The sequence below is a fragment of the Cyanistes caeruleus genome, chromosome 5, assembly GCF_971803275.1.
Source record: "Cyanistes caeruleus chromosome 5, bCyaCae1.hap1.1, whole genome shotgun sequence".
Lineage (NCBI taxonomy): Eukaryota > Metazoa > Chordata > Aves > Passeriformes > Paridae > Cyanistes > Cyanistes caeruleus.
The window spans coordinates 46,627,762-46,642,422 of record NC_141705.1 but is presented as its reverse complement, the minus strand read 5'-3'; the positions used below and the strand labels follow the sequence as shown (position 1 = coordinate 46,642,422).

Here is a 14,661-nt window from a genome sequence, read left to right as displayed (position 1 = left end):
CCCTGTCTCCCAAAATAACACATTAATCACACATTTGACACATTTTGTTAATATCAATTTTTCTGCTCATTTGAGTGAATTTTCCTGGCTGGAGTTTGTATGACTACTACTAAAAATAATGTTCTTGAATAAAATATGAATCATCAGTTCTGCTCTGTTCAAAGTGGTTTCCAACTTCAACCCATGCAGTCTTCTTACATATTCCTATAGATAGGCTACAAAATAAATTTGCACTGGCATTTCTGTCAGGCCACAAAAATGACTTGAATTAGCAAGTAATGCAGCAACAGCATCTCAGTTGGTAAGCACTGTCTACCACTCCTGTTGCAACTGAATGCAGCTATAAAATATGGAGGAAAAAAATTTGAGGATTTAATGAAAATTTGTTTCATACTATTTTCTTAGAAATTCTGGTGTTATATATATGTATATATATATATATGTATATATATATATATATAAAATTCTAAATATTTTTTATTTTGTTGTTTCACATTAGTCATAATACTCTGAATAGCTTAAAAATAAATTCTATCAGTATCACTAAAGTGAAATGAATTATTATTTCATTATTTCTTATAACCACTCTCAAAACACAGGTCTAAGACATTTTTCTTTTTTCTTTTTTTTTTTTTTTAAATGAAAAGTAAATTATTTGAAACATCTTAGCACTTATTCCTAGGGCTCTTGGTGAGGGAAGCAGAAGAGAGGATTGTCTAATACAACCCTCATACATTACCATCTGCTGCTGCTTTAACCTGGTGAACATATATATCATACATTTTCCTTTTGGCATCCCTTGCCAGTGCTTTTGAAGTTCACCAGGAATGCTAGGGCTTGTGAGAACAACAGATGGATAATACTCTTTACAGTCAAGTATTTAAACTTCATCACCCAGATTTGCCAAGAAACCTTAGCAATGCTGTAACACAGCCCTGCTGCTTTATTATGACCTCTCCCTATGGAAGGCTGTTCTGAACCATGACTTTACTGAGAGATGACAGTGACTTGCCTAAATTAGTATTTTCTCTTGGCTGTGTTCAGAAATATTTCTTTGATTTATTCCTCTGTGTTTTCATCCCCAAAATTCAATTTCAAATGATCCTCCAGCTGCACTTCCATCTCCTTTCATTTCTCTATGTATGGGTTGTACAAACAATGTTTTGGCACCATATCAATACCCAATATCAGTGTCAGTGTTTGTATCATGGGATTGAGTTAACAAAAAGTAAAAAACCCTTTGTTTGTAAATATGCTGACTCAAGCAACACACTATTAATATGCATTTCTTTCTACAACCTATCAGTCATCATCAAATCTGAATACCAGACTTTCAGCTTAATTAATTACATTTGCTGCTTGTTCAGGTAAAACTAGAAAAAACTTACTTCAGAGCACAAAGCGTATTATACGGTCTTTTCCATGAAGCCAATTTGAAACCACAGCTCTGGATATAAGGTTGCATATTGCTCATGTGAACGAGCCCAAAATTGCTTTAATCCACTACATAAATAATGGCAGTGCTGAAAAAGTCAGAGAACTCACCACTTGTCCATCTCTCCCTGGAACACCAGGCACTCCAACAGAACCCTGGAGGGAAACAGATGCCAGTGTTTAGCAAATTAAACAGGTCATGAAACCTTTCATCTCATAATACAGTATTTAGAAATAATGCTGAATGTTTGCTTATTATAGCTGCAATAAATTTTTCAAGGACTCATTTTTATCCAAGCTGAGCTCTCCTTTCATTTGAGATTTTATACTAATTAGACATATTCTCATGTTGTACTTTTTAAAGACTGTATGGCATTTTCCAGAAACAAGCTTCAAGCTCGTGTTTTATAATATTGTGGATGCTTCAGAAGAAATGTAAGAATTAAAATGCTATTCCATACAATGCCCTCAGTAAGTTTTGAGACTGATACCATGCAATCAAATATAGCATCTGAACAAAACTATTAATGCTTTTAGAGGGATTATTCAAGCTCAATAACTTGTAGCACAAATCCATCTCAAGGCTTTTAAGAGATAATCTGCAATGTTTCAGTCTGACAGTACAAATTACAGATACACTTTTAAACTGCACCAATATTAGCACAATCAAAATTAAAAGGTCAATACAGACCAAACACAAGGGACAAAGGAAAAAAAAATTAACAATGATTTATAACATTGGAGGGATCTTTGGTACAAAGTTCTCATACTGTAAGTTTCTATGTGATGAATAATGTTTTCGAAGGACCTTGTGCAATTTGCTATGGAAGTTCAGTGAAAACACAAAGCATGAGGAAAGCAGGAAAGCTGCATCTGCTTGTACAGCATTCTCCTCTTATTTTATAAAGATGGTGGTGTTCAGCAAGGAAACTGAAAGAACTGCTGCATGGCAATTTCCCCTCTATTTCGGTTAGAGGTGTCACTAAAATTATCACCAACACCCAAAGGAAGTGCACCCAAAATGGATGCACACATTTGTCAGTTAATAGAGTTGGGAAATCCTGTGAAACAGGAAAAGGAAGCAACTCATGAGGGTCTCAAAAACCCTCCAAGAGCTAGTAACATAGCTTTGAATCAGTAAGAAATAAAACACCGCATCCCAGCATATCTTCATGGCTTCCCTTTCTCCCAAAGCTTCCTCTTTGGCATCCTTGTCATAACTTTTTGCTGGATACATGGTCATGGCTTTAAGCTACTGCAAGAGGCCCTGAGTGAACATTTTCACATCTCTGTATCAGTTTTCCAGAAAACTAGAAGGCAAAGCTCAGGAGGGCATTAAACCATCAGCCTCAATAAACTATCTTAGGTATAACAGTTCCTCCTCTCAGTGGCAGCTGATTATTTTTCTTACGAAACACAGGATGTTAGAAAGTGTAAAATGAAGCTGATTCTACTGTGGTAAGTAAATGTTTACCAGATATTCAGAAGTTCATCAGCACGTGGGCTTTGCTGATGCCATACACACTAAGTATCCTCCTCCACAATTCTCAGGGTACACCTTTGTAATGGCAACTTAGACATGAGCCACATTCCTGCATTGCCAAACACAAATGGTAGTCCTCTCCTTCAGCCTGCACACTCTATACAGCCCACAGCTGCCAAAATTCCACCAATTCGTATACTTTGGGATTATGTTTTACGTATCACAGGTTTTTCTTTCTTTTGTTAAAGTTTCATTTTAACAGATGCTTCTCTCTAAAGAACATTATTCTCAGAAGAAGAAAAGCAGGCATCCTTCTCACGTATGTCAATAGTACTTATTCCTTATTTTTTTCCTTTATACAAATTCTAGCTGTTTTATTAAATATCTTTCATACAACTTTTCAATCGTTTGAAATCAGCTAGAAAATCACCCACCTTGGTGGCATGTGAGTCAGATGCCAGAAAAGTGCCACTCACTAGCTGTTACTGCTGATATTCTGAGGACTGTTTTAACGGGGTAATTCCATAAATCCTAAACTCACTCCATCAAACTGAGGCAGCCAGCTTTAATGAGTGTAAATAACGCTGAAGGCATTCCCAGGAAGTGGGGTCTCAGGTTACCGAAGGAACAGGAAGACACGAGCAGACCACCTGAACACCACCAACCAGGCACTATTTATCAGCAACACCTACGTCCTTTGTTTCTGCTGGTCAATTCTTTAGTCATATGGCACTGATCTACTCGGCTAAAGACATGCATTTAATCAGAAACTTTATCTCCCCACCTTTCACAACGTTTTAACTTCGGTTTCCTAATCGCACCAGTGTATGAATGAGAAAATTATAGTGACCTTTTCACCTGAAAGTTAAGCAGACAGATTGAAAACAGTCTGCTCTGCATGGCTTGAACTTCTTACAATGGGGGAAATGAGAAATCTTGTGTCTCACATTATATGGCTCCATTTTGCAAAAACTAAATTCAGAACCTAAGCCAATTGATTCAATGCAGCGTACAGTAGCTTATTCCATTCACCTTTTCTGCTTGCAACTTGGCACAGGAGGAATAATCACTTTCACACCATTGTTGTTTATACTATACCTTTTGTCCTGGAGGCCCCTGAGGTCCCTGCAAAGGGAAAACAATTCAATTAACATCAAAACTCCAGCCAATTTAAACTGAAATGACTAATTAAGACTGTCTTATTGTGTAAGCACTCTGATACTGGACTGAAACCAGCTGATGTTTTATAAGTCATAGAAAAGTAAAAGTTTAAGCTCAAAACGCACAATGAATCTTTTCACTTTTGGAACTGATCTAACTACTAACTAGAATACTCAAATTTTCCCTCTTCTAATCTTTTCCAAGACATCTGCTTTTTCTAATACTGACAAATCTCCCAGCATTAAGATGACTGTGGTTTTTCTCTCTCTTATATCAGCTAACAGCCAGCTGTGTGTCCACTGTAATAAAAACAATGTTTATGCAAACAAGCGTATTTGAGATAGAGAGAATCACAAACCTCAAAATCTTCTCACCTTTTAAATATCAGCACACATGACTGTGTTACACCCAACTGGTCATGTGTGCCATCATTTGCAAGTGAAGAGAAAAATCTTTAACTTCAGAAATTGCTAAGAATGCTCTTGGGAAGCAAAGAACCACCATTTTGTCCCCATGACCTGAGAAGGCAGGAAGAGATATCTCAATTCAGGAAAGCTTAACTTTCCTCAATGTCATACAGGAGTCAAAGTCTTGTTGATGTTAAGAGGACCCATTTCTCTTCTGGTGTCTCTGAAGTACCCAGGTGGCCACAGTGGAGAGGGGAAACAGACAGAAAGTAGGTCAACCAACCATGTCTTGGACACTTTGGCAGTCTGTTTTGGTAGCAGCCAGACCATGTCTACCAGTTCTATTCACTTCTATATCCAGGTTCCTACCACGGGCGCTGGTACAAACTCTGGGTGCTGGTGCTGTATCAAGCAAGGCGAATTCAGAGCCCAGGAGGGTGCAAAGCACAGCACAAAAACTGGGGAAACCAAATCCTTCTGATGTGAGAAAGAATAAAAGAAGGACTGATTGATACCAAAACTGCAATTGCAAAAGGATTTCCGCTTCAAAATGTGATGCTGATTTTATTCTTGAATGAGTGTGAAGTTAGGCAGAATCCTCCACTGTTGGTAAATGCAGGGCTTGTTGTAATTTAACTCCAAACTGCTAACAAGGAAAAGCTCCACTGGTGGTAATTCTGAGCGCTGCATCCACTGGTGTGGATGAAAGCCTTGCAGATTTAAATGCGGATCGGTACGTCTGAGGTTTGGCATCAAACCTTGCAAAAGCAAGATCAATGCTGCTTCTTGAAACTTTTGCCTGATTGTTTCAACAGAAGGAAAGTATTGTGAGCATCTCCTTTAGACTTTAGAGAGGGATTCTGATAAAGGAAACCCAGCTGTGAGGTGGAGGGTGACAATTTTACTACCTTGCCTTCAAAAGAAAGCAGAAGCATTCAGCACTGGTGATGATCAGAGCATCTGCTTTTTCAGATGGAGAAAAATGTCCCCAGCTCAGTGTTTCACAAAAACTGCTGTTTAAATCAAGTCTTCTTTTCAGTAAGTGCCTGACAGTGAGTGATCTGCTGGGTAAGGAACCACAAATATAACACGTCCAAAAACCGTGTTCCTCCCTTTCTTTGAGTGCCTGACACCATCCTTCTCTCTTCTTCTGTGAGAAAGACACAAGTTTTTCTAGCATTTTAAAAACACCTAGAAATTAATGCTCAAACTAGTGCTTTTACTACAGCAATGTTATCAAAATAGGCTCCAAATGTCTACATCCTGGGCATCAGTTGTCTGTTGAACTGCTGCAAACTAACCTGCTACATTTCAGGGTTATTTCAGGTCTTGGGAAAAATCCTTCCATCAGCAGGCCAAAGTGAATACAGAACAACTGAAGACCCCCTTCATAGCTCATAGCAGCTCTTTGTATGTCCAAGGGATGGATATATCAGTTTCTAGATACTTAAGAAGCTATTAAAACCTTCTAAAGACCTTCAGCTATATTAAATTACCATTTGGGAGCCCTTAATAGTGCTGTATGAAGGTAAAATGATAATTCACTTACTAATGTTAGCCCCAAAGCAACCTGTTAAATATCCTTTCTGTTGAGGACATTCTGTCTGGTGCTTGCAGCTGTCAGCCTGTGGGATGGATATAATTCAAGACATTGCAGAAAACATTTTCTTCCCAGAATTTCCTCCTCATCCCTGACATCATTCCAGCTTCTCCAGATGAGTTACTGATTATAAAAATATTTACTTAGTAGCATAGTCTTGCTCTTATGGTGACTTTAAAATGAATCATTCAGAGAAAAGAAGCAGCAGATACTTATCAATAAATATCCTTTCCATTTCTGGTACTTAAGCCTTTACTCAGACTGGAAGTAGCTCTGGTGCTTCACATCCACTGAACCACTTGATGACAAGAACAGTCCTCAGAAGTACCGCTGCCTTCAGAAATGGTTTGGTGTTGACTCAAGAAAACCGATTTCAAATAAAACTTACCTAAATTGATACATTTCACAATTTACACAGGATAACAAGTCCTGCTTACCCTTAGAATGTCCTGATTGCAAAAAATACCCGGATAGAAACAATTTTCCTTTAAAGCACAGCTCCCTAGCATTAGGAAAGAAGCTCAAAGCCATTGGAAACTTAATAGCTCATTCACAGACAGCTCTCTGAGGTTAGTAACAGAAAACTTCTTTAAAAGCAGAATAAAAAAGCCTGTAGAACACTTCAGAATTGTGCTTATTTTTCTGGAATTACCTAAGATCTCTGATCAGAGCACAGAATGACACTGGAGAGACAGAAATAAGCAAATAAATAAAATCTGGTAAAAAGAAAAAATATGAAAGAATCAAATAAAAGATTAAAAACTAAAACAAAAACCAAAACAAAACACTGAACTATTAAAAAAAAACTTAAAAAACAAAAAAACCCAAAAAAAAACCCAAACCAAAACAAAAAAACCCCACAAAAAAACCAAAAACAAACAAACAAGAAAAACCCCAAACCAACAAGGCTTTAGCTTATTTCCAGAGGTATAAAAAGACAGCTTTTAAAATAATCTATGTAGAATATTCCATATGAACATTTGGATTTTCCCCCCATATTATTCTACTGAACTTGGGAGCATCCTGCTCTATCTACTTGGTGAACAGAGTGAGACCAGCAACCAAAATCTCTATGTAGGCCTTGAGAGAGAAGCAGAAGGCAAGAAATATGTGAACATTTCCAAGCAGTCCCTCAGGATGCTTTGTTTTGATGTTTTTCTCTGTTTTATTTCTGTTTTTCTGTGTCTGAATCAGCTGCAGCAATACCCTAGCCCTGCTGCTTGCTCCAGCACAACCAAAGGGATGCTTTGCAAATGCAGGGTCACCGAAGCTTCCCTCTGGACAGATATTCTGCCCCTGGGCAGAAAGATTGATCTTTCTAGTGATTTAATTTCTAGATAGCATCTATGTATAGTGCAAACAGGGATTTTGCAAGTGAAATATGTGTTGATTTGTGAGAAAAAGACAATTCATAGAGAAGTAGAATTTATTTAGTTTCGAGGATTTGCTTAGTTTAGAAACAAGTAAATCAAGTAAGATTAATTGGTGATTGAGGGTATCTACAATTTTTTAGTATCAACACATATTTAGGAATAAATACTCTACAATGTAACCCTTCACATCTTTGCCTAGTGCAGGAGAAGGTGTGAACACTACACCAGTCAAACAAATGGAAACACCAGCTGATGTCTCTTAAGTTTTATAATAATGACTTTCTTCTCAAATGTTTCACATGAATACAATATTAAAAGGAAAATGCATCATACCTTCTGTCTTTTCCTGGCCAGCTAGAGGAACTAGGGGTTGAGATCACTATGGCTAAGTAGGAATCATAATATTTGTATCAGTATGGTTCTATGTAGAAGCCATAATACTCTCTAGGCAAAAAGAATATTTTCATCCAAAAAGATGGAATAAGAGCATCTTCGAATTGGAAAGCCAAGCTGTCCACCATCAGAAAATGCCACAATTAAGTTTGCAAGCACGTCCTTCAAAATCATTCCACCAAGTCATTAACTGCCTATGATTTCCCAGTGCAAAAAGACACAGGGATATTTTTTAAGGCAGCCAGTGCAGAGCTGCTGCCACAAGTCCCCAGCTCATTCCCCTCAAGCCCAAAGCCTCGGCTCTGCAGTCACCACACTCACAGAACCTGCTGGAATCTGCACCAGCTGGAGGCTCCATCTCCAGCACAGGTAACATACTGCCCCTCTGCCACCATCCTGTCTGGCTATATGAGGGGGTAAAACAGAAAACACACAGCCCTTTGAAACCATTGGCTGACCAAGAAAACAAAACAACCCCAAAGGTAAAGAATTCTTTCACCTCCTAACTACATATACATATATATGATATCTGTCATTGATAAAAAAATCACCCCATAATAGTCTGCACAGATTACCTTGATAGAAAATATTTGTCTTTTGCCTGCATCATTGAAAACTGACAGAGTTTCACAAAGGGATGCTTAGAATCAACTCCTAAACCACTGGCAATTGATGTCAAAAAGCTCTTTTTACAAAGAACATCTGGGCTTCAAAAATTCCAAAGAAAGTTTGTGAAAACTGTTCAGGTGAAGTGACTGCTCAGCGTTTTTGAAGATTATACCACTTTTCCTCAAATTGACCCATATTCACAGAGGAACTTCAATCAAGAAAGCAAAAAACTTTGGTTTCAAGACTTGCCCAGAATAGGAAGATTACCATAATGAAAATAAAAAATAGTTCTTGCTCTTTCAGCCATCATGAACATTTCAGAAGAGCCCTTTGCCATCATGTCCATTTGAGTAAACCAGCTAGGCAGCTGTGAAAGCTTATTGCAGGGCTTCAGTGAATTAGGCTCTCATTCAAATAACTCCTCAGTAGAAAGATGGAAAAACAAGGTGTTTTGCTTCCAAGAAATTCAACTGTCCTCTGTGTTTCTCTGGAGAAGGAGAATTATCAGTAATACCTAAACACTGGGAAAACTGGGTAACTAAGGACACTAAGGACAGGCAAATGTGTACAGAAATCTTCTATTCAACTGTGTTTTCTAAAAGGTAAAATACTTCTGTTATGAGTGCCATTCTTCAATCCCTGTTTTTGGAAATTAACCAAACCTCCAGAGATTGAAGCGTGTCAAGTCTTTGCATTGTAGAAATGACTGAATGAAGTTGGACATTTCAACTGGTCCTAAACAAGTAACTGTTCAGAGCAAATTAGAAACAAAACAAACAAACAAAACCAAAAAACCAAAACACACCAAAAAACCCCACAAACAAGCAAACAATCTCCACCCCCCCACACCCCCCTCCGCCCCCCCCAAAAATAAAAAATCTAACCAAACTGAAGAGATTTACCTTAGTGTAGTTAAAACAAAGTCTGGGGTCCAGTATTCTTACTACACCTCTTTACTAATGTTACAATTATATTTCCCTTTTACACTTCATATGTTCCCTGTGTTCTATCAAGCTGCAAAATAAGAAAATGCTGCCCTGTAAATGCTGAAGCCACAGCTTCAAAGAGAGAAAGAGTAATTCAGGGTGTGATACATTAGCAACCCTCCCAAGGTACTCTTGTATTCAATTTCTAGGGACTCGGTTGCTTAATGTTTGAAGAAATGAATTAAAAAGTTGGGGCATTTCAATTTGCAGGTCTGGGGCAGGAATAAAGATTTGTTTTACAAGGTGTCAGAATTCATGGACAATGAGCACAAACACCAAATGAAAATGCCTAACAAAAACATAATGAAAACGTGAGTGTTTTTGTATACTGCATAAGTTATACAGCAAAATAGGTCACAATGGTGCAATACACTGTCATACAAGAACTCTCTTATTCCAAAGCCTTGCAAACAAAAAAAACCCCAAAAACATAACCAAAGAGCAGCAAAACAACCAGAAGAACTTTTTTTTTACTTCCATACCTTCTATGAAAGTAAAAGCTCTTTGTAACCAGAAGACCTGTGGGAAGTATCGTGTCTTTATTTGTATGAAACAAAAGAAGCTCCAGGACTGCTCCTGAGAACAGGTATTTTCCCTTTGCTGTCTGTAAGAATCATTAAACACTTAGAACAGAATCATGGAATTGTTTAGATTGGAAAATATGCTTAAGATCATGGATCCCAACTGTTAACCTAACACTGCCAAGTCCATCACTAAGCCATGTCCCTGACTGCCACATCTACACACCTCCTAAAGAACTCCAGGGGTGGTGATTCAACCACTTCCCTGGGCAGCCTGGTCCAACACTTGACAACCCTTTCCATGAAGAATTTTTTTCATAATAGCTAATCTAAACCTCCTCTAATGCAAGCTGAGGCACATTTCTCTTGTCCTATCACTTCTTACTTGGGAGAAGAGATCAAACTCACCTTCTGTAATCTCCTTTTAGGGTAGCTGTAGACAACAAGAAGGCTCCCCCAATGAGCCTCCTTTTCTGCAGGAAAAACATCCCCAGCTCCTTCAGCTGCTCCTCACAGGACCTGTGTGCTCCAGACCCTTCAGCAGCTCCACTGCCCTTCTCTGAACACTCCACAGTGCCTCAATGTCCCTCCTGTAGTGAGTGGCCCACAGCTGGGCACACCACTCTGGCTGTGGCCTCACCAGTGCCAAGCAGACGGGGATGACCCCTTCCTTTTTCCCACAAACCTACTTCTTATCAGTCTAATGGCATAAGGAACTGAAAATGGAAACCTGAACTAGCAAATATACGTGAAGACAAAGCCCATGTTTCATCCAAAGTATTCATCTGCATTTCAGTGGAGCCTGTGTCTGGATCTCATTTCCTTTGTGTAAAACTCTGAAAACATGTACCTGCATGGTTGAGGAGTGTTTCATAAAGATTACAGTTTCTAGAATGCTAGTATTGAAATTCTCAATCCTGAAATATTGATGCATTACCTAGATATAAGAATGATCAGAGATTAACTACGATGAAAAATCTTATATCTTCTTTAAGAGGAGTGACCCCCTCCCACACTCTCTACCTTATCTGATGAAAAGTGCTGCAAGATTATTAATTGGTGCTCAATAAGAGCTTCTTATCTTCATTGTTTTAGTCATTGTTGTGGCAGCCATTACCAAAGTGCAGAGGTTACAAAATGCCTGACTATTTTCCTTGAGATCTCCAGCAAGTTAAGCTCAGTGCAACTGTACTACTGAAAAAAAAAAAAGAATAGTTACTGTGAAAGGCTTAGGCTGAGAATTTCCATTTCATCTGCTAGTTCTCATAAACTTTTGCAGCTAAACAGCTTAAGAACAACACCTTATAAAATTTACTATGAACATGCTACCAGAATAAAACAAAGAAGGCACCTACAGAACTCTGGCCATTGAAAACAAAATCACAATTAGTAGCTTCCCAGAGGAGCTATGAAGATTCACAGCAGCTGAGAATCTGGCCCTGACGATTGGCCTGAAAGGCTGTATTGAAACCAGCAGAACTTCCCAGACAATTCTGTCTGGTCCCTGAGAGTTCATTTTAACCTAAGATGAAAATAGTATAATTCATTTTAAAGATGTGACATTCTGCAGACTTAACTGCAAGGTTACACTTTTCCACTGTCTTACACAAATATGGCTATATCCTTTGGAAGAACATCCCCCCTTTTCTGAATAACCAGTGAAGGCAGTAACATTATGTTTTACTTTCTTGAACAGATGCCCAGCAAGTCTGTATAAGCAGAAAAGTATTAGTTTGGAAAACACTGTATCTTAAAGCAGAGGGATTTTGCATTTGGGTTAGTCATCATAGCATAGATTTCTTTTGCAAAGAGACACCTTTACCTGAGCTCTCTGGTTATTCTGGAGTGTTCTGTTCATGTAAAACATATGCAAAATTACTTATCTGTCCTTAAGGCACATTTTGGGGAGGAAAATAATACACTGAGGTTTTCTTTCACTGACAAGAAATGGTTGTACACTGAACATGTTTAAATTTACTTTTGAAAAAAGGATCTGAAGGCATAGCATATTTTAATATTCCAGATTTTTATTAATATGAATTAGTTTAAAATAATTTACCCATAAAAGCACAAAAAATTCTCCCACATGGAAATTAGGAACAAAACCATCTCATGCACACCTTCTATCCCACTGCAGTTTATGAATCTGAACATGTTCATCTGCCAGTGTCAGCCTTTAATGTTTTCCATCACTGACTCTAAGTTCTCATGAACAGTCTGCAACCAGAAATCCTAACTCTTGGGTAGAAAAGAATCACAAATCCATCTATTATTCACTATGAAAATGAGAAAATAAACTGGAAAAACTCTTGTATGGTATTTAAGAGTCCTTATCACCAAGAATTGCAGACAAATAGCAGGGGAAGCAGGATGAATTATGAGAGGCCGGCCACAACTTTAACCAAAAAGGTTGAAAAGCTACAGAAACTACTGGCCTTCTGTCTTGAGTAGCGTGCATTTTTCTAGTTCCACATAATATTTCAAAACTTAATCCCTTTGGTCACCTCACTGCTTGGCCTCCCCTGAATTCTCTTAATCCCTTCTGCACAGAGGAATGATACCTTCAACTCTTGAAGAAAGTGCATCTGCAGGTCTTTCAAATGTCATGGAAACCAAACACAAATTTCAACCACTAGTCATTCCTTCATTCTCTTCTAACAATGAAGACACATGCAGTCACATCTTTATAACTTAAACCCCCGTCTCACCTAAAAAGAAAATGAAATTTCTTGCTGCAAAGAGCAAACATATTCTTCCTCACACAGCAACATACAGAGCCCAAAAACCCTTGCAAAGAGTTCTCCCAAACATCTCAATTGCAAGGACAAATGAGCAAAAGAATCATTGGCACTTAGACAACCTGGAATGATTTTTAGCAGAGAATGAGACACTCCTGTAAGAAACAACTGATTCTCTCACATCCTAAATTGTCCCACCACCACGGGACACCACCACCAACCCACACATTTTTCTACAATGGAAATAGGGAAAAAGAAATGCCATTCCTTGTCTCGAAGACAAATTCTCTTGAGCCAAAGCAGAACTCATGCTACTCATGACACTTTGAGAATACTCAAACACTGTCATTCTCTATATATTGTCCAAGCAAAACTCATCTGTCTGACAGGAAGGAAAGCTATTACTGCCCTCTCTCATAACATCACCCTGAAACATTAATTTCTTTTTTATTTACTAACACAGGATTTCATTAAATATGAAGCAAAACGTGGCAGCAGATTCTCAGTTGCAGCAAATTCCCATCTTTTCACTAGTCACTGGATTTCCTGTTTCACTGAAAGGAGAACATAAACGTTCCCAGAATTCCAAATGCATTAAACTAATTTTAACTTTCTGTAAATCAAGGTACACATTGTTGCAGGTGTTGGGAGGAAAGGGTTAAACCCAGAAGATGTGTTAAGGAGGAAATAATTTCACCCAACGTGACCTTGCAGCTGGGAACACTAAGAATTTTGGTGTGTGGAAACTCCAGTTATTATATCTCCTGTTGTTCATCCTCTGCCTGTTTTGAGAAGCAGAATTCCTGTGTGGAGGTAACACACTGTTACAGACATGCTTGAGCCTTCTGCTGGGAGAAAGAATGATCATGGAAGCACAGCCTTGTGCTGAACTGCTCCTGCAAGGAAACCTTTGATATATTGGGTCAGTATCAGCCCCACCCCACCCCTGCTGTGCTCTAGGATGAACTGAGCCTGTATCCCTGCCTGTCTCCTCTCACTAGGATAAACTGAGCCTAGTGCAGCTGTGTCTCTGTGTGTCTCAGCTGCCCAGTGCTGTTAGTGAGGTGATGAAATAAATCTCCTCTCTGCATTTCAGCTGAGGTTTTGTGGCTGCCCTGGGTACCTGTGTGTATCGATTCACACAGCAGGTCACACATTACTCAGCCTGTGTCACAGGCTCCTGGAACATCCCAAGGAACAAGCTGGAAAACACTGTTAGCTATTTCTGCTGCCACATCTTGTACTCTTCAAGAAATTTATTCCCCTTCTTTTGCAAGAAAATAGAAAACTAAGTAATTTCAAGATATGCCATTGTTGGTTCACAGGTTCTTACTGAAATTGTCAGCTCTGTCAGTAACGTGTACATTCATCTAGAAATACCAAGGCATGCTGCCAAATACAGGTGTAAAAAAATGCTTTTGAAAGAGAAAAATGTTCTGTCCCCATTATTATAATCCAGAGGTCAGGCATTCTGCTATCCTTTACTTGAACAGCACCATGGGATTTAAAGCCTGAGAGAGTGTGACCCTATAGGCCATAAATAGCCTTCATCTTCCACAACCTTCAGTATGTCACCCAAACTGTATGGATCCTCTCCCAGTACTTAGTGGTCTCCTTGGCTGCATCCTGACTCCATCCTTCCTCTCAGAGGAAGAATCAGAATATATGCCACAGTATTTGCTTCTTACTGGAAAGGGCCTTGGACAGGTGGGCAAGTAGGAAACCACAGCCCACTCCAACATATGGACTTTTGGGAGACCAGGACTGGTAGTACTTTATGGAACTCACTGAATTTTGAGTTTCAATTTCATCAAGAAGAAAAACAGGAAGCTAACTCAGACTGGAGACCCTTGGTGTGAAGAAAAGATAAGTCCTTACAAAAGAATTCCTGCAGAAATAACCTAAAAGCTCCTCTGGGCAGATATCTCCATTTTCCTTTACTTTGAAAAGATAAGA

General features: G+C 38.7%; 1 protein-coding gene across 1 annotated transcript in view; it reads right to left on the bottom strand.

The window, feature by feature from the left end:
• The window catches only part of COL25A1 (collagen type XXV alpha 1 chain), a 295,280-nt gene that overhangs the window by 68,620 nt on the left and 211,999 nt on the right, over positions 1-14,661 (bottom strand). Inside the window, exons 9-10 of the mRNA XM_086888426.1 lie at positions 4,016-4,042; positions 1,546-1,590 (exon numbers count right to left, since the gene is read on the bottom strand). Coding sequence (XP_086744552.1) covers positions 1,546-1,590; positions 4,016-4,042 — 72 coding nt within the window. The remainder of the gene's footprint in view (positions 1-1,545; positions 1,591-4,015; positions 4,043-14,661) is intronic.